The sequence below is a fragment of the Brassica rapa genome, chromosome A10 (genome assembly GCF_000309985.2).
Source record: "Brassica rapa cultivar Chiifu-401-42 chromosome A10, CAAS_Brap_v3.01, whole genome shotgun sequence".
Lineage (NCBI taxonomy): Eukaryota > Viridiplantae > Streptophyta > Magnoliopsida > Brassicales > Brassicaceae > Brassica > Brassica rapa.
The window spans coordinates 9624156-9642513 of NC_024804.2; the positions used below are offsets into that span (position 1 = coordinate 9624156).

General features: G+C 37.6%; 2 protein-coding genes across 2 annotated transcripts; one reads left to right on the top strand and one right to left on the bottom strand.

Moving 5' to 3' along the window:
- Positions 1–314: 314 nt before the first annotated feature.
- LOC103844812 (CLP protease regulatory subunit CLPX1, mitochondrial) lies at positions 315–4268 on the top strand. The gene is made up of 15 exons (XM_009121631.3): positions 315–1058; positions 1412–1473; positions 1751–1851; positions 1946–2025; positions 2123–2173; positions 2257–2331; positions 2425–2502; positions 2606–2662; positions 2908–2978; positions 3047–3146; positions 3246–3350; positions 3428–3490; positions 3569–3691; positions 3772–3936; positions 4031–4268. Exons 1-15 carry the CDS (start codon positions 606–608, stop codon positions 4100–4102), a joined length of 1656 nt encoding a protein of 551 aa, XP_009119879.1. The 5' UTR covers positions 315–605; the 3' UTR covers positions 4103–4268.
- Positions 4269–5193: 925 nt separating this feature from the next.
- LOC103844813 (probable pectinesterase/pectinesterase inhibitor 61) lies at positions 5194–7291 on the bottom strand. The gene is made up of 2 exons (XM_009121632.3): positions 6123–7291; positions 5194–6037 (listed from the first exon to the last, which is right to left on the bottom strand). Exons 1-2 carry the CDS (start codon positions 7195–7197, stop codon positions 5340–5342), a joined length of 1773 nt encoding a protein of 590 aa, XP_009119880.2. The 5' UTR covers positions 7198–7291; the 3' UTR covers positions 5194–5339.
- Positions 7292–18358: the final 11067 nt, after the last annotated feature.

The following is an 18358-nucleotide window of genomic DNA, read 5'->3' on the forward strand; positions in this document are numbered from 1 at the left end:
ACATAATAATACAAAAATATGAAAAAAAATCAAAATACTATCTGCGCGTAGCGCGGATAAGGACCTAGTATATATAAATAACGGATCATATATCCATTCCTAAAAATATTAGTATTTATCATTTGATTTATTTTTACAGATTTCACATATTATTATTTACTTTGCTTCGTAGAATTACAAATAGATAACTAATCGAATAAAAATTTACGTATATTTTGTCCGGTCGTAATAAAAAGTAATGATTTAACTTACCGAACAATAATTACCATCATGTGTTATTTGCTTCGTTAAGTCTGGCTGGCGGTTGTAAAAATCTGGCAAAAGCAAGACGACGACGTATGGAAAACCATGGTCAGTCAATGCCCTCTCTCTCTCGTCAAACTCTAACCAGAAGAAGATGAAATATAGATAATACTCTCCAATACGTTTTCCTTCCCTTTCGAATTTGCGTGCGTTTCTTCATCCTTTCCGTGTGCTTCACAACTTCATCTCTCCCAAAGTTTCAGCCTTTCTCAGAATATCATTCATTTGATTTTCGATCGGATTATGTTAATCAATTGCTGAGACCATTTCCTGATCGTTAATTCTCCTCCTCTGAAACCGCCATGGCCGCAGCTTTGAGGTCAAACACCTCGAGAGAAACCGCTTCTCTCACACTCTCCCACTTTCGATACTTCTTCTTCAACCGTCTCCACGCCGCGACTCCTCACTGCAACCACCGCAACAAGATCGCGTCTGTCAAACCTATGGGAGCGAGACGGAGCTCGAGCATGGGTTATGCTGGTGTAAAGTCTGCTACTTTGAGCTCCCAAGGAGACCCACCGGATCTGTGGCAGCCTCCGAGGGATGGACTTTCCCTTAGGGCTGATGGGTCCAGCGGCGTTCATCTCGGTCGTGGTGGTGGCGGTGGAAGCAGTCCCGGTGCTGGGAACGGAACAGGGTCCAATTCCAAGGAAGATTCTTGGGGTGGATCCAATCTTGGCTCTAGCTTTCCCACACCAAAGGAGATTTGTAAAGGTTTGGACAAGTTCGTTATTGGTCAGGAGAGAGCCAAAAAGGTGAAATTATGATGATCTTGTTAGTATCTTCATGTTAAGGACTAGCTCAATAACATCTGCTTCCTTATGAATGATCATTTGTGGTGTGATGCTTTAGGATTTGATTAGTTTCTAGTTGGATTGTAATTAGAAAGTTACATTATTTTCAGAAAAAGGTACAACACTGAATATTGGTTGTTATCTGCTGCTGGATTGTAGGTCTTCACTGTCTCCAATGTTTAATTAATTCCTTACTCATTTTTTTTTTTTGCATTCTTGGACCAAGTTGCATACTTGAATTATGTATGGTTCTATTTGGTTTTGGAAAGATTTCTAGTTTTCAACGCGCTCCTTGTGTCATCCCGTTGATGCAGGTACTTTCAGTGGCAGTTTACAATCACTACAAGAGGATATATTACGAATCGTCACAGAAACGGTTAGTTCACTTTCTTATGCTTACCTGAATGCATTGTTTTACTTGTTCTCTAGAAAATAAACTATATCTATCTTTATAGTTCACCTTATTACCTGAGCATCTGGAAGTAAATAAACATATCTTGTGATTTGTAAAATCATGTCAGTATGTATTTCCTTTACCTGTGGATATCATAGTTTTGCATGCACGTTAATTTGCATTTGTTTATTTCATTGTGATTCCACGTATTTTGCAAGAGAATCGTTAGTTATGATGGTTAAACTTGTTGGGAAGCTAGGTCCACGGGAGAAACCGAAGGCACTGCAGCGAAACCAGCTGATGATGATTTGGTAGAACTGGAGAAGAGTAACATTCTCCTTATGGGACCAACTGGGTCAGGTAAATATTCTGACCCTAATCTAGCAAAAAGAAAACACAAGCCTGATACACTGATGTTCACCTCACCTGTTTTGGTGTTTTTCTTCAAACACAGGGAAGACACTACTTGCGAAAACTTTGGCACGGTTTGTGAATGTTCCTTTTGTCATTGCGGATGCAACCACACTGACTCAGGCAACTCTCGCCTTTCTTTTAGTCCTTTTTTTGCTGCATGTCCTTTTCTGATGACCAATCTGTGAAATGCGTCTTTTGTGATGACATAATTTGTCAGGCTGGTTATGTGGGAGAGGACGTCGAATCTATATTATACAAACTTCTCACAGTAAGCTTCTAAAATCCAAACATTTCTATTTATCATACTGCTACAATTAGTTCTAATGTGTGGTATTGGATATCTCTCTCCAGGTTGCAGATTATAATGTTGCAGCTGCACAGCAGGGGATTGTTTACATCGATGAAGTTGACAAGATAACAAAGAAGGTTAGAACTATGTGCTATAGTTTGGCAACTTAAAATATTATTTCTGTGCTTCCTTAGATAAATTTTGTTCTTTGGACATTTTTTGATTGCCAGGCAGAGAGCCTTAACATCAGCAGAGATGTATCAGGAGAGGGTGTTCAACAAGCATTGCTAAAAATGCTGGAAGGAACAGTAAGTTTACTATTTGCCTTGAGAGCTTTGCTAACTAAGATCTCAATAATGATTTTTGTGGCTTATACCCAGTTTCTAACTATCTCTCTTTTTGGATATATAGATCGTTAATGTACCTGAGAAGGGCGCTAGGAAGCACCCTAGAGGCGACAATATCCAGGTTTTGTTGTGCTCCACTCTACTCTTTATGTTTTGGCGTCCACATTGCTAATAACATAAGTTATTCATATGGATGGAGAATAAGGTCAATATGATATTTAAATGATTATGGAAATCTAATAGCTTCCACATTCCAGTTTAATGTTATTAATGGAGATGGCTTCTAGTTTTTCTCTCTAGAGTTGATTAGGGTGGCTCGTCTGTTACATTGATTTCTTACTCACCTCTTGTCAACTGTGTCTGCAGATAGACACAAAAGATATTCTCTTCATATGTGGTGGTGCTTTTGTAGACATCGAAAAGACGATCTCTGAGAGGTATGACATTTTTTTGTCGTCTAAGCAAATAACCTTTAGAAGTTAACTGAATGTTTCTTTTCTTACAGGCGCCATGATTCTTCAATAGGGTTTGGTGCTCCTGTACGTGCTAACATGAGGGCAGGTGGTGTTACAAATGCCGCTGTTGCATCAAACCTGATGGAAACTGTAGGTTTTTTTTAATCATCTCTTCGCCCACCAAATGATAGTTTAGTCTTTGGCTCATGTTTTTAACGAAGTTTATAATGAGATGTCTGGTGTTGGCAGGTGGAAAGCAGTGACCTGATTGCTTATGGTTTAATACCCGAATTTGTTGGAAGGTTTCCTGTTCTTGTTAGCTTATCTGCTTTGACTGAGAACCAACTTATGGAGGTAATATGATCAAACATAAAATACGGTTTAACACTTGATGTGAGTCTCGGCATTACTAAAAATCATTTGATTTGCAGGTGCTTACCGAGCCCAAGAACGCTCTTGGAAAGCAATACAAAAAGATGTACCAGATGAATAGTGTAACTACTCCTCTCTCCTCTCTCTACTCAAAATCTTGACTCCCTTGAGACAAATCTCTATATCTACTCTTTCTTCAGGTAAAGCTGCATTTCACGGAAACAGCGCTGCGGCTAATAGCTAGAAAAGCAATAACGAAAAACACAGGAGCTCGTGGCTTAAGAGCTCTTTTAGAAAGCATCCTCATGGATTCTATGTACGAGGTAAGTGTTACCTCCTATATTTGCTTACAACCCATGTCATTAGATTCACGTTCAGACTCTTAACCATGTCATTTTCTCAGATACCGGATGAGGGTACAGGGAAGGATATGATAGAGGCGGTTGTGGTGGATGAAGAAGCAGTTGAAGGAGAAGGGCGTAGAGGCTCTGGAGCTAAAATTCTCCGTGGTAAAGGAGCTTTGTCTCTGTATCTCTCTGAAACCACCAAATCCAAGGATTCTCCTCGGGTACTTTGCATACCAATCCCGGTTTTACTTTAAAGAAATAACAATACACACGGTTGGTTTGACAGCCCGAGTCTTTTGTGCTAAATTGTTGCAGACGACCAAGGAGGGATCAGAAGGAGAAATTGAGGTGGAGGCAGAGATTCCCTCCGTTGTCGCCAGTATGTAATGTATCATCTGGTAAATGTATCTCTGTATGTTTAATCTTATCGTTCTAATAATGTACATAAATGAAAGAAATAAACAAAGTTGTATCAGTAAGTTTAAAAGAACACAAGGATTGCACAGTTTGCACATTGATCAATGATATGATGTAACGCTTTTGCAATAACCTATCTTCCCGTTACTCTTTATCTCGCATTCAAAACTGAGAAATCTCCTTTTGATTAAAAATCCTGATTTATCATTCATGCTTGTACTCTAAAAAGTAAATGCTTCACTCTGAGTAGGCATGGACATTCGGGTCCCAATCGAGTTTCGGTTTTATCTATTCGGGTTTTGGTTGTCGGGTTTATCAAAATCAACTCTATTCGGGTTATATAAAAGTTCGGTTCGGGACCGGTTCGGGTTCGGGTCGGGGTTAGTAAATCTTCAAAGAACCGGTATAACCCACTGTACTTTCGGGTTCGGGTCCCAATTGGTTCTTCGGTTTAAAAATACATGATTTGTACCTATTTTGTAACTAAAACATAAATGAAATCGGTTTTTCGGATTTAAAATACATGATTTGTACATATTTCAATAGCCAAAACATAAGTAAAATCGATTCAAAAATAAGAAAAAACATCAAACGTGATCATTCAAAATCAAACGAAAGATAAACATATTTAGTGATAAAAAGAAAACCAGATAAATGAAATCATAAAACAAAAAGTAAGTTCTCATGAAATGAGAAACATTATTCAATGAAAACAAAACCAAAATCTAAAAACTTTAGGCTTCAACCGCCACATTCCACCATCAACCTTCATGTAATAGATGATTATTTTAGAAGTTCAATAAAATCTTAAAGTATTTTGCATATATATTAAGAATTAAGATCATATTTGGTAGAAGTTCTTTTTGTCATTTTAAATGTTTCAAATTTTATCGGAAATCCATTTAGGTTCAGATTCGGTTCGAATAATATCCATAACCCAAAATACCAAAAAACAGGATTCATTCGGTATTTATATCGGGTTCGGATTGGTTCGGATTCATTTTTATCAGATCGGGTTCGGTTTATTTGCCCAGACCTAATTCTGAGCAAAGAGTTGAAAGAATATTCAAATCATAATCTTATTTATTTCATTCAAGAATACGCGCTGTCATATAACAAAGTACACTTAAAAAAAACAGAAACATAAACCTTGTTGTATATAAAATCTTTCGTATATTAGTTTACATACAAGGCTGAGGAGACAGCCTTACTGTGACAACCCGGAGAAGAAGGCCACGCCCGTGGATGGCAACCACGATGAACCTCCAATGAACTGACCCACAGTAAACTTACTTGCCTCGACCGGTGAAGTAATAATGTGATAACCGGGCCACTTGACTCGTTGACCCGTACTCGACCCCGGCCCTCGGTTCATATACTCACCGTAGTACAAAGAATCCAACGCAAACGGACCGTTCCACTCCAACCATCCTCTCGGGTTAATATGGTCGCCCATATCCGACATCATGTACACAACTCTAGAATATAACTTCCACGGACGGCCGAGATACGTCGGATAACTACCTTTGGAGGCTTCGAGATCAGCAGTTGCTAGAAGCTTACAAGCGTGGATCGAGATCCCCGTGTTCTGGTTCGGGTCTTTCCGGTTCTGAGCCGTGATGGTGATTTTCTGCTGAGGCATTGGTTTACGTGCGTAGATGTTACAGCTCTGTAAGATCACAGCTGCGTTTCCGAATATGAAATCGACCGTTCCGTAAATCTCGCATTCGCGGAAAAACTGTCTGTTAGAATGTACGTAGAGCGCGTCTTGGTATCCGATAATGCTGCAACGGTAAACCACCGCGTGGTCTCCGCCGACACGGAGCGCCACGGCTTGGTGCTTCGCCGGTCCGGCGTAGTTCTCGAACGTTATGTCTCTCACTATAAATCCAGCTCCCGTCGCGGCTAACATCAATAAATTAAAAAAAGAATATAAATATTATAAATCATAACCGAAAAAAAAGACATAAAAGGTAATTTTGTGTATTACCGAAAGTGGCGGTGTGAAAAGTAGTGAGGTCATCGACGATGCTTTTTCCACCGGTTATGACCGTTTTACCCTTGCCGTCTCCGATGAACATTAAGTTCGTTTTTTTCCTCCCAACCTTGAGAATTTCTTCTTCGTACTTTCCTGCTTTCACGTAGATGACGAATCGACGGCTACTATGCTCCGGCGCTTTCTTGATCGCCTCCGCTATTGTCTTAAACGTTCCGCTACCATCTTTAGACACCGTGATATCCGCCTGAATCTCCGTCGCCGGGGTACCGAGAAGCTCTCTGTCTCCTCTCTTCAACCAATATGGAAACTCTTCTGTTTCTTCTTCCCCAAGCAACTTCCTATGGTTCACCACCGGAACTCCACTTAAATCATTGACGTTGCCGGAGAATATAGCTAGGCAGTTAATCACCATCTCCGACAAGTCCTTCACCGCTCCGATCACTTGATCCTTCACTCCTCCTCCGGCGTCTCCGGCTTCGTCGAATCCCTCCGTACACGTGTCGTGGTTAGTCATCGCAGAGCTAAGCCACGTCATGACATCGGAGTGAGAGTCATCGGAAGATGAGGCGGCGACGATGGAGGAGAGAGCGCGTGATAGCGCGTCGACTGAGTCGTCGAGCAGCTCGAGACACGAGTCGTAAGCTGATCGTACACGTGGCGGCATCTGAGCGTAGGAGATCGTCGACGATGAGTAAAGCGCTTTGCTGAAACTCTGAAGTGTCGCGTTGAAGGAGATGTGGATGAGCTGTTTCTCGTCGGCGGTTAAAGCTCCCGGAAAGTCGAGAAGCGTGTCGATGCAGAGGTTCGGGTATTGGGCTTTGCTACAGGTTTGGGAGATTTCTCGGGTCGGTTTACGGTTTAGTTTCGGCGCATGTTGATCTGAACCTACGGCTCGGATGCCCGCAAAGATCCCTAAGCAGACCACTGCGACAACTAGTACTGCTAGCGTGAAGAGAATCAGTTTCGTCTTCTTAGTTCTCTTCTGTAGCTCCGGGAGTGACGTGGCAGGGTCTTTCTGGTTCGGGTTTGATACCGAACCTGATGGTCCGAGCCTATCGTAACCCATACTGCAATTTTTGTGTTTAGATTGAAAGTTAAGAGTTCTGTTAAGGGAACAAAGATGATGTGGAAGTGGCTCTATAAATATTATTATAGATGTAACTATTGAAGCATTAAAATGATATGCGTTATTATTATAAACTTATAAAATTCTATATACACACACATATATTTGGGTGTCTTTATTGAAATGTATGCCTGATAGCTGTAATTTTTGTCGATGTCTCTAACAGTAAGTATATACATAGTGAAAAAGATCGTATATAGATAGTCATGTGTATTAGCAAGAGTAATTCCTAAGGATAGAATTAAAAAAGTTTTTGTCACAAATATTGAGCTTAAAAATTAAAATGATCAAAATATATTTAAATGTTTTATCAAAAGAAGCAAATATACACTTATATTTCTAGGATTAATTAATATAGATATTAAGGTTTAGAATTAACGGGTGGAGTTTAGGGTTTAACGTTTAGGTTTAAGGTTTAGAGTCGATGAGTGGAGTTTTGAGGATAAGATTTCAAATTAAAAAAAATAAAAATAAATTAAAATTTTTAAAATAAAAAATACTATTTTGATCATTTTAGTTTTTGAAATCTATTTTTGTGACAAAAACTTTTTAAAAATGTATTTGAGAGAATTGCGGTATTAGTATAGATGTGTACATTTATTTGTACGAGTGTTACTTGAGGGTAATGCTCTATAAATCATTTCATCTCAACGACCCATTATAGCGATTACCTTATAAGAGGATAGTAAAAGTCAGATTACGATGACAGTTGGTGTTTCTGAAATGTTGTTTTTATGTCACTACAGCGGTAAAAGTTAGAATCTTATACCTTACCAATTCACTGTAGTGCTTTTCTCAATAGTGGATAACTTTTTTGTTACTCTCAACGAGCTTCCTGCCCACCTACGGTGTCGGTGCTCCTCCGGCGTTTTCCTTATCACGTTTTGTTTAACTGTATAAACCAATCGAGACTACATAAATTGACTATACGATTACGGAAACAGACCATTTATTATTTAGAAATAATTCAGCAGCTTATAGTTTATTAGGTTTAGCGATTTTAGCTATTGACTATTGTATTTCACATCAACGAAACAAAAAATATCATTAATAGAATTTCGCATATACAGATTTATATCTGTCAAAATCCATTGAACATAAACAGTTGATATGATTCATGATATATACTATATTATAATTCTGAATAATACTTTTTGTTTTCATGTATATTGTCCCTACAAAAAGACATTACGTTATTCAACATGAGAATATGTATTTGTACATCTTGTTCGGGTCAAATCGATTTTGGTTCTGTTGAGCAGTGCGTTTTCATACTCTGATAGACTAATAACATATAAAGCTTTATGAGTTTCTAGCTTCAAACTATTTGGCGATATATAAATTGATATGTTTTCTATATATTACTTATTAGGATAAGACATGTGACTTCGGGTGAATTTATATGAAAATTATTTAAGAAATATCATATGAAAAAATAAAATTTATATTTTTGATCGACCTAATATTTTTGATCCTCAAACAATTTTTAAAAAACTTTACATAATTTGTTTACTGATGAGCTGATCTCATTTTTAAAAATATTTTAAGTCAAAAAATTACTTATTGCATAAAAACCTAATGTTTATGCCGAAGAATCTCAGGCCTACTATTTGGTTATAATGAAACTATGTCAATTCGTTTTTATATCATGATTTAGCAATTTAAAAGTTAATTATGGTTATGAGAAATTTACGTTCACGTGCCAATCTTATTTATATTTACAATTTTCACATTTTTTGTCACTTTTTTCATTTTGGTTATTGCTTGATATAAATATTGATTTTTGAGTTTATTCTCGTTTCGTTATTTTGTTTTGGCCTGAGATTTAGAAAATATTTAAAATTTAAAATTATTAAAGAGATACATACTTAGGTTAAGATCTGCGCCCTTGTACAGAATAAATATTTTATATTTATTACTTATTTTATGTTTTTCTACATATTATGAAATAATAAAACAATAATTATATATTAAATAACTAAGAAATCAGTTACTATTATGTAATAAATTGATGTGCGCATATAAATCAAACGACCGCTCTTGTTTACTCGCAATCATTTTAGAGTAAATAAATCAAAACAATCAATCTTATCTATCGTATATGATATATAATTAAATTGAAATGATATTAACATATATATATAGTATATTTTTAATATGAATATTTATTAAATAAGGTTTCTACTCATATGATTTTATGATTATTTGCATATTTGTGTAACAAATTTTTACACCAACGGTTTTTTTAATGTGGAATGTTTAGTGGTTTCAATAATTTATAATCATTAAAAAAAACAATGAAGATTTCAAAATTAAAATATTAAATTTTCAACATATGTTCAACGCAGATATCAAAATATAAGTATGTATTTTCATATGATGTATAGTTTAATTTAAACGATATGGAATATATATATATTTATATATATATAAACATAAACACCTATTAAAATAAAATTATTCATTCATATGATTTAATAATCATTGTATCTTATTATAGAAAAAATTTAAACCTTGATCACAAAAGTATATGTGAGAAAGTTAACACTTTTAGTAATTTATACTCGTTTTGAAAAATTCAAAATATAACATATACAAAAAAATTTAAATTTTTATTATATGATTAATGCAATTGTGTAATTTATTTTAATAATAAATAATTAAACAAAAATGATAGAAATTGTACAGATTGTTAGCAAATATTTATTATTTAAAATTATTAATTTTCATTCCGTAGGTTTTATTTAAGGAAATAATATATAATAATTTCAATTTGATAAATGCATGGTCCATAATAGACATACTATATAATATAACATTTCCTAGCAATTTAATTTTGGACCAACAAAATTCTCAATTGATTCTCAAGCCGCCAAGTAAGCAAAATTAACACTCTAATTATGTTAATTAGTACACCTTTTAATTAGTACAAACTACATGTTATAACTTTTTAAATGTTTCTCTATTAAGATATAGGGGATGGTATCATCAAAACTTTTGATGTAGGAATTTATATTCTTACACGTTCCTTGAGATAATGATATGTATAATCATTAATTTCGATAATATCTTAGACATAAGATTCAGATCGGATACACAATTTTGGATCAGATCGGTCAAAACGTCTTCGTGGGTTGGATCGATTTCAATTCGATTGGATATCGTGTATCTTTATACACATATATGCATAACACATAGTATATATATACAGGTTACCAATTTCATCAAATTTAATCTGGTTTCCAAATTTACAATATATATATCCTGTTCACAGCAATATATATACTGTACTGTACAAAAGCAAAGCATTGATAATACACACGTGTGCCTAGGACGGAAAACAAATGGGCAGATAACTTGACACGTAGTGCTCGGAAACAACCGTCTTTCGTCGTGCACATGGACGCATAATTATCACTTTGGTTTACAGAGTCTACTTGAATACGTAAATATTTGCTGTAAAAAAAAATAAAAACACACACGTGTATATATACTGTACAAAATACAATGAGTATTGGTAGAAAAGTGAACCTTTGATGGGACAAATCTACAACGTCCACCAACAAGAGTCCCCATAGAATTTAAACGGAATAGTCAATGAAATAGACTCCTACGTACCAATAATACCCACACTAAAAAAAAAATGTTAAAAAGACCTACATACCTAGTCATGTCCATTAACATTTACGTATAACATATGCAAAAGTGAAGAAATTAATAGTTTTGAATCTTATCCGGTTGTGGCCCTGATTCAATCTTTTCTAACAATCGGTTTAATGCTCCAGTTAAGGGATGCAATTCGTATACTATCGGACTATCGTTTATTACGTGTATTGGAACACAATGCTCCGAAGTGGTTCCTAGCATATTATATATCTCATGCATCCCATTTCTGTAATACACCTTATGCGTTTTACTTAATTGTGCATGCATGTCATATAGTATGTGTTTAAAGTAAACGAACCAACATAACCAAATATTGGACGTCATCCACACATAATTTACGGACGTTGCTGCCTGATGCATCGCCATCTATAAAAATGAATCAAGGGTCTATGAAAAATGAAATTTGGGAATAACCCAACTTTTTCCTTTGTGTTATGGATATATATAGAAGATCTTACTAAATCTTGGTTTTTATTTTACCAAAAAAAAATCTTGGTTTTTATATTGATGGTTTATTTACTTGATGTTTCCCTCATGCAAGAAAAGGAAAAGTCTTAAGTCGTTGCGGTGAATTTGATGTTGATATGATAGAATTCTGTATGCGATGTGTAGCTATTACAGTTAATAGCCTAATGATAACAAAATTAAAAGTTGGGTACAAAGTCAGTATCAATAAGGAAGTGAGCTGTCCTCTACTAATAAGTCTTCTGTCCCGTAACTTCCTTTTCTTTCATTTCTTATCTTAGCCTTTTGTGGTTTGTCTGTTTCACAAAGTTCTATTACAAGAAACCACTCACGTTTTAATTAATGAAAAATTATTGTTGTCTCAAATCTCAAGTACTTTGAACGACAAGGTCTTATGTGGTTCATGGAGTGTATGCATTTACTTATCTTACATTACGGTATCTAGATATTACATGAACTTTTAACCTTTGTATGTAAAATATTTCCATGTTTTTGTAAGTGATTGTTGATGATCCAATCTATGGGTCAAGGCCACTCTTGAGTTTTTTTTTTTTTTAAACGATTTCAATTATGGTCAAACTATATTTTAAATGTCTTACGAATCAGCTCCCGCTTCACAATCTGTTAGTCTAACGAACCTAGTTTCGATAACTCTCTCAACGTTTGATCTCACTTCTCTCTCGCACTCGTTTGCAACCAAGAACGATAAAAGAAAAGAAAGCAAATGCACACACAGATTGTTTGCCCAGTTCGAGTCTCAATGTGAGAACTCTACGTCTGGGTGCTTGACGGCACAAGCAAACGACTTTACTCAATCACTCCAAAAGATCGTATAGGTCAGATCGAATCAAGAGACTTATGCACAACCGCTACAAGCTCTTGATCTTTCTGTTACAATCTTTCTCTGATTCTAGCTAGTCGTTCTCACTCTTCTTCTCGTGATGATGATGAACTTCTTTCTCTCTCAGCTATATAGAGGAGACCGGTACAGCGGATTAAGCCGACTCCAATAACCAACCGGTTATCATCTTCTTTAGTCTTGTACCAAGAGTTAATGAACCAGCCCGGTACACTACTCTAGCCGTTGTTGAATGTCACAATCTCAACAATCTCCACCTTGACATCAACAACCAACGTTCATCCATTATGCCGCCAAGCGTAGCTGTGCACTTAGCACTTAGCTACTCCGAGGTCAACAAGTGCTTGATCAAACTTGTTGCTCGGAATCACCTTTGTCAACATGTCTGCTGGGTTCTCCGATGTGTGAACCTTCTGTATCACCACTTCTCCAGCTTCTGTCATGTCTCTCACAAAGCTCATCTTTAACGCTACGTGCTTCGAAACTGCTACATGCTTCGTCCTGTCGTGAAATACGTTATTCTTTGCCAAACATATGGCGCTTTGTGAGTCACACCCAACCACAACTTCTGACTGCTTGTACCCCAGTTCCTCTGTCAAACCTCTCAACCACAGACCCTCCTTGATGGCTTCTACCAACGATATGTATTCGGCTTCTGTTGTTAATAACGCTACAACCTGTTGTAGTCCTGACTTCCAGCTCACTGTGTTGTCTCCAACTTTGAAAACAAACCCAGTTGTTGACCTCCTGCAATCAAGATCACCTCCGAAGTCTGAATCTGAATAACCCTTGACAGAGAACTTCTCCGCACTCTTTGTGAATACTAGACCAAACTCTTGAGTCTTCACTAGATATCTAAGAATCCACTGCACTGCTGACCAATGTTCTTGACTCGGGTTGCTCATAAACCGGCTCACAAGCCCTACTCCAAACGCAAGGTCTGGTCTTGTACTAATCATTGCATACATTATGCTTCCAACGGCATTTGCGTATGGTACTTCATCATCTGAACCTGCAAATCCCTGTTCTCCTTCCTTGAGAGCTTTTAGCTTGAACTGAGCTCCAATAGGTGTTGAGACACATTTAGCTTCACCCATCCTAAATACTTGAAGAACCTTCTTCAAATAACTTGACTGAGACAATCTCAGAACTCCACCTGCTCTGTTCCTTTCTATATCCATTCCTAGAATCCTTTTTGCAGACCCTAGATCCTTCATGTCGAATCCCTTAGATAACATTTCCTTAACCTTTGTTATCTCTGTCATTTCCCTTGCCACCAGTAGCATATCGTCAACGTATAGTAGTAAGTAGACGTAGCCACCCTCTCTCAGTTTCTTCATGTACACGCATAAATCAAACTCGCTCTTCACGAAGCCATTCTTGACCATGAACTGGTCAAAACACTTGTTCCACTGACGCGGAGCTTGTTTTAAGCCGTAGAGCGACTTTACCAGCTTACACACCTTGCCTTCTTGTCCTTTTACAATGTATCCCTCAGGCTGGTCCATATATATTTCTTCTTATATGGTGCCATGTAGGAATGCCGTCTTCACGTCGAGCTGCTCCAGTTCTAAATCTTGATCCACAACTATTGATAGCATCACACGAATTGACACGTGCTTCACCACCGGTGAGAATATCTCTTGGTAGTCAATCCCTTCTTTCTGGGAATAGCCTTTGGCTACTAATCTTGATTTATATCTTGGCTCCTCAACTCCTGGTATTCCTGGTTTCCGCTTATAAAGCCATCTGCACCCAATTGCTTTCTTGCCTTTTGGTAGATCTGTGAGGTACCACGTCTTGTTCTTATTTAGTGATGACATCTCATCATCCATCCCTGCATTCCATTTCTTCCAGTCTTTACCGCTTCTAGCCTCTTCATAATTGTTAGGCTCTTCTGACTCAATGATCTCAGCTGCGGACAAAGCAAATGCTAACTCAGAGTCTTCAGTAAACCTCACTGGCTTCACTATCTCCCTGCGTGTTCTATCTCTCGCAAGTTGATAGTTGCTTAGATCTTCTACCTCTTCAGCAGCTTGATGTTCGCCGTCATGTATGGTTTATGAAGCTCCACCTACAGCTTGAATCTCATCTGCAGACTCTGAACTTTCTCCTATCTCAATACTGTTTCTGCTGGTCTGATCCAAACCTCCTGTAACTTCATTCTGTCTCTCCACTTCCTTGCCTTTCTGTATATCTTTGTATACATGGTCCTCTCTGAACACTGCGTTGCGACTTATCACACACTTCCGCTCTTCAAGTAACCACACACGATATCCCTTCACTCCAGTGGGATACCCAATGAACACACCTTTCAACGCTCTTGGCTTGAGCTTCCCTTGGTCGATATGTACGTACACAACGCACCCAAATCTTCTCAGATGTTGATAACCCGGAGCCTTCCCCAGCCACACCTCCTCTGGGATGTTGTAGTCGTTAGCAGATGATGGAGTGCGATTGATGATGTATACTGCAGTAGCGACTGCTTCAGCCCAAAACTTTTCTTCTAGGCCAGACTCATTCAGCAAGCATCTTACTTTCTCCATCACTGTGCGATTCATGCGCTCTGCAACTCCGTTCTGCTGGGGAGTGTAAGAGCACGTCCTGTGTCTCTCTATACCTTGCTGCTTACAAAACTCATCAAAAGCAATGTTACAGAATTCTAAGCCATTATCAGTCCTAAGACATCTAACCCTCTTATTCACTTGATTCTCTACTAGTTTTTTCCATTCGCAAAATTTCATGAATGCCTCATCCTTAGTAGCTAGAAAGTATACCCAAACCTTCCTAGAGTAATAATCTATAATAGACATGAAATATTGCTTCCTAGCTAGAGACATATGCACATTAGGAGATCCCCAAAGATCAGAATGAACATACCTCAACACCTCCTCACTTTCGTGTTTACCTACACTAAAGCTGAGGCGTTTGTTCTTACCCATGACACAATTTTCGCAGAATTCTAGATCACTGATTTTCTTCTTGTCGAGAATTCCCTTTTCTGCTAACATCTTCAGGTTTTTGATGCTCGTGTGTGCCAGTCTACAGTGCCACAGTGCCGTGTCATCTTTTGATGTTGCTGCAAGTGCTGCAGCCTTTACTGTGTCACCATCCAGGAGATAAAGGCTACCACACAGGGTACCTTGCAGAGCCAACTTCCCATTCTTATAGAACGAAGTCTTTCCAGCTCCACCTTCTTGTTTAAAACCCTGCAGATCAAGTGAGCTCACAGAAATCAAGTTCCTTTTGAGATTAGGAACGTACCTGACGTTTGTGAGGGATTTGACAGTGCCCCCTGTGGCATTGATTCTGATCGTTCCAATTCCTTGTACAGTAACAGCTCTATCATCGGCTAGCAGAACTTTCCCTCCAGCTGCCCTTGAGAACTCTGTGAACCATTCGCGCCTAGACGTCATGTGGTATGAACACCCGGAGTCAATGATCCATCTTTACCTTGGGTCTTGATCAGAGATGGTCAGTGCATCTACTTCCTGTAGCTTATCAACCATCACAGCAGCTTCTCCATTGTCTTCAGCCTCCATCCTTTTCTTTCTAGCAAAACAGTCCTTTTTGACGTGTCCTTCTTTCTTGCAATACCAACACGTCAGTTTCGACCTTGACTTCGATCTAGACTTGTTTGAGTTTCTGTTTCTGTAGTCATCACGCTTATCAGGTCTTCCTCGCGTAAAGTATGCATCACCAGATCGTTGTGACGTTGAGGCTTCTTTCACATCCTTCAGCTCTATCTCTTTTGATTTTGCAGCGTTTGTGACATCTTCAATTGTCAGTGTCTCTCTTCCATACTTCAATGTTTCCTTCAGCTGGTTATACTGAGAAGGAAGTGAGCTCAGCAGTAGTATCGCTTGAAACTCCTCTGAAACGGAAACATTTACACTGCTTAACCCGGAAACTAACTTCAAGAAATCATCTATATTCTCATCTATAGATTTAGATTCAATCATCTTAAACGTATAGAACTTATGCTGTAGATGAATTCTATTGGGAAGAGTTTTGGAATTATACAACCTTTCAAGTGCTGACCAGATCGTCGCTGCCGTGGTATAATCCTCAAGTTTCCGCAGTACATGATCACCAAGATTGAGGATGATCATGTTCATTGCCTTCTCTGCCCTCTCTGACTTCTCTGTCTCGAGCTTCTTGATCCGCTCCTTGAAGTCTTCTTCTTCCTCGCCTTTCTTCAACTCCAACTCAGATCCAGAAGTTGCAGGTGCTTCGATCAAAGCATCCTTGAGGCCAAAAATCGAGAGATGCGCCATCATGCGTTTCTTCCACATCGAGAAATCCCCTTGACCGTCGAAACAAGCGATCTTCACCTTCGCCATCGATTCCTTCATCATGAGGAACCTGGCTCTGATACCACTTCTTACGAATCAGCTCCCGCTTCACAATCTGTTAGTCTAACGAACCTAGCTTCGATAACTCTCTCAACGTTTGATCTCACTTCTCTCTCGCACTCGTTTGCAACCAAGAACGATAAAAGAAAAGAAAGCAAATGCACACACAGATTGTTTGCCCAGTTCGAGTCTCAATGTGAGAACTCTACGTCTGGGTGCTTGACGGCACAAGCAAACGACTTTACTCAATCACTCCAAAAGATCGTATAGGTCAGATCGAATCAAGAGACTTATGCACAACCGCTACAAGCTCTTGATCTTTCTGTTACAATCTTTCTCTGATTCTAGCTAGTCGTTCTCACTCTTCTTCTCGTGATGATGATGAACTTCTTTCTCTCTCAGCTATATAGAGGAGACCGGTACAGCGGATTAAGCCGACTCCAATAACCAACCGGTTATCATCTTCTTTAGTCTTGTACCAAGAGTTAATGAACCAGCCCGGTACACTACTCTAGCCGTTGTTGAATGTCACAATCTCAACAAAATGACAAGTATATCGGTTCTGTTACAGGATCTAATGGTAAAATAAACTTACACTTATGATCCTCCAGTTATTTACATGGAGAAAGAAAACTATACAGTATGTAATACCAAAATTAGATAGAGATGGCTGATGAATTAATTATGTACAGAAAGGAGAGACGGCTGATCCCGTTTTTTTACTTTTGGAGAATTTATAAGATTGTTTATTTTTATAATCGGCCACTTTTTCTTAAAGAAAAACTCCAAATCCTCATACCAGTTTGATGACATATTTGAACTTTTATAATTTGCCACTCTTTCTTAAAGAAAAAAACTCCAAATCCTCAAATACCAGTTTGATGACATATTCGACATGCTGTTGATGAAATCTTTTTAACGTTATAAATTTAGAGACAAAAAGCATTGCTAAAAAATAGATAACATCTTTTCTTTTAACCGATATTATTTCTTTACGAACTGCGTTTGTTTTGTTGAGCGACCAAAGTGATGTCACTAACTTTTACATGCATTTTAAGTTTTAACCATCGGTTTACATTTTGGAGTAAATGCTGGTCTCAAGCAAACTACACATTTCTTTTGTATAATAATCTTTGTACATACACATATGACACATGTGAACTGCCCATGTGTCACTCAATACATGGACATGCCTATATTGGTACCCATCGGCAGTATAGAACTATAGATAAAACTGATAACTAAAGAAATGACCAAGCATGTTATCATTTTTAGAGTTTATACTTTTCTCAGTTATTATAGCATTGATGACAAAAGAGATCTCGCATTACCCAATGTTCGTAATTTCCATTTCTATAGATTGATAACGAATAAATTGATATATGAACCACTATCTTAATTGTCAACTAAAAGATTACTTCTCTGATATGACATCCATCTACACTTATAATGCTTTACACAGTTTGATCAATTTGGCGCAGTGTTAATAAGATTGGTTGTTGGTAATGCGCTAAGAAAATCTCATTGATCAATAACTTAGATTCAACGACTGGAGAGCAGATATGAAAGTCAAAAGATGTACTGATTAGATATAAACTAACTCGTACGAAATAACGTTATATATGGAATTATTAGTAGTTTGATTTTTATTTTGACATCATAGTGCTGCTTTATCTATCTTCATCTCTAATTAATCGATACCGACAACTTTCATGAATTATCCATTTTTGATAATTTGCGCTTATATTTAATGGCT

Coding starts and splice junctions, on each gene's coding strand:
- LOC103844812 (XM_009121631.3), top strand. CDS start 606: ATGGCCGCAGCTTTGAGGTCAAACACCTCGAGAGAAACCGCTTCTCTC. Junction 1,059..1,411: donor GTCAGGAGAGAGCCAAAAAG/GTGAAATTATGA, acceptor CCGTTGATGCAG/GTACTTTCAGTGGCAGTTTA. Junction 2,663..2,907: donor CTAGAGGCGACAATATCCAG/GTTTTGTTGTGC, acceptor CTGTGTCTGCAG/ATAGACACAAAAGATATTCT.
- LOC103844813 (XM_009121632.3), bottom strand. CDS start 7,197: ATGGGTTACGATAGGCTCGGACCATCAGGTTCGGTATCAAACCCGAAC. Junction 6,038..6,122: donor TTTTCACACCGCCACTTTCG/GTAATACACAAA, acceptor TATTGATGTTAG/CCGCGACGGGAGCTGGATTT.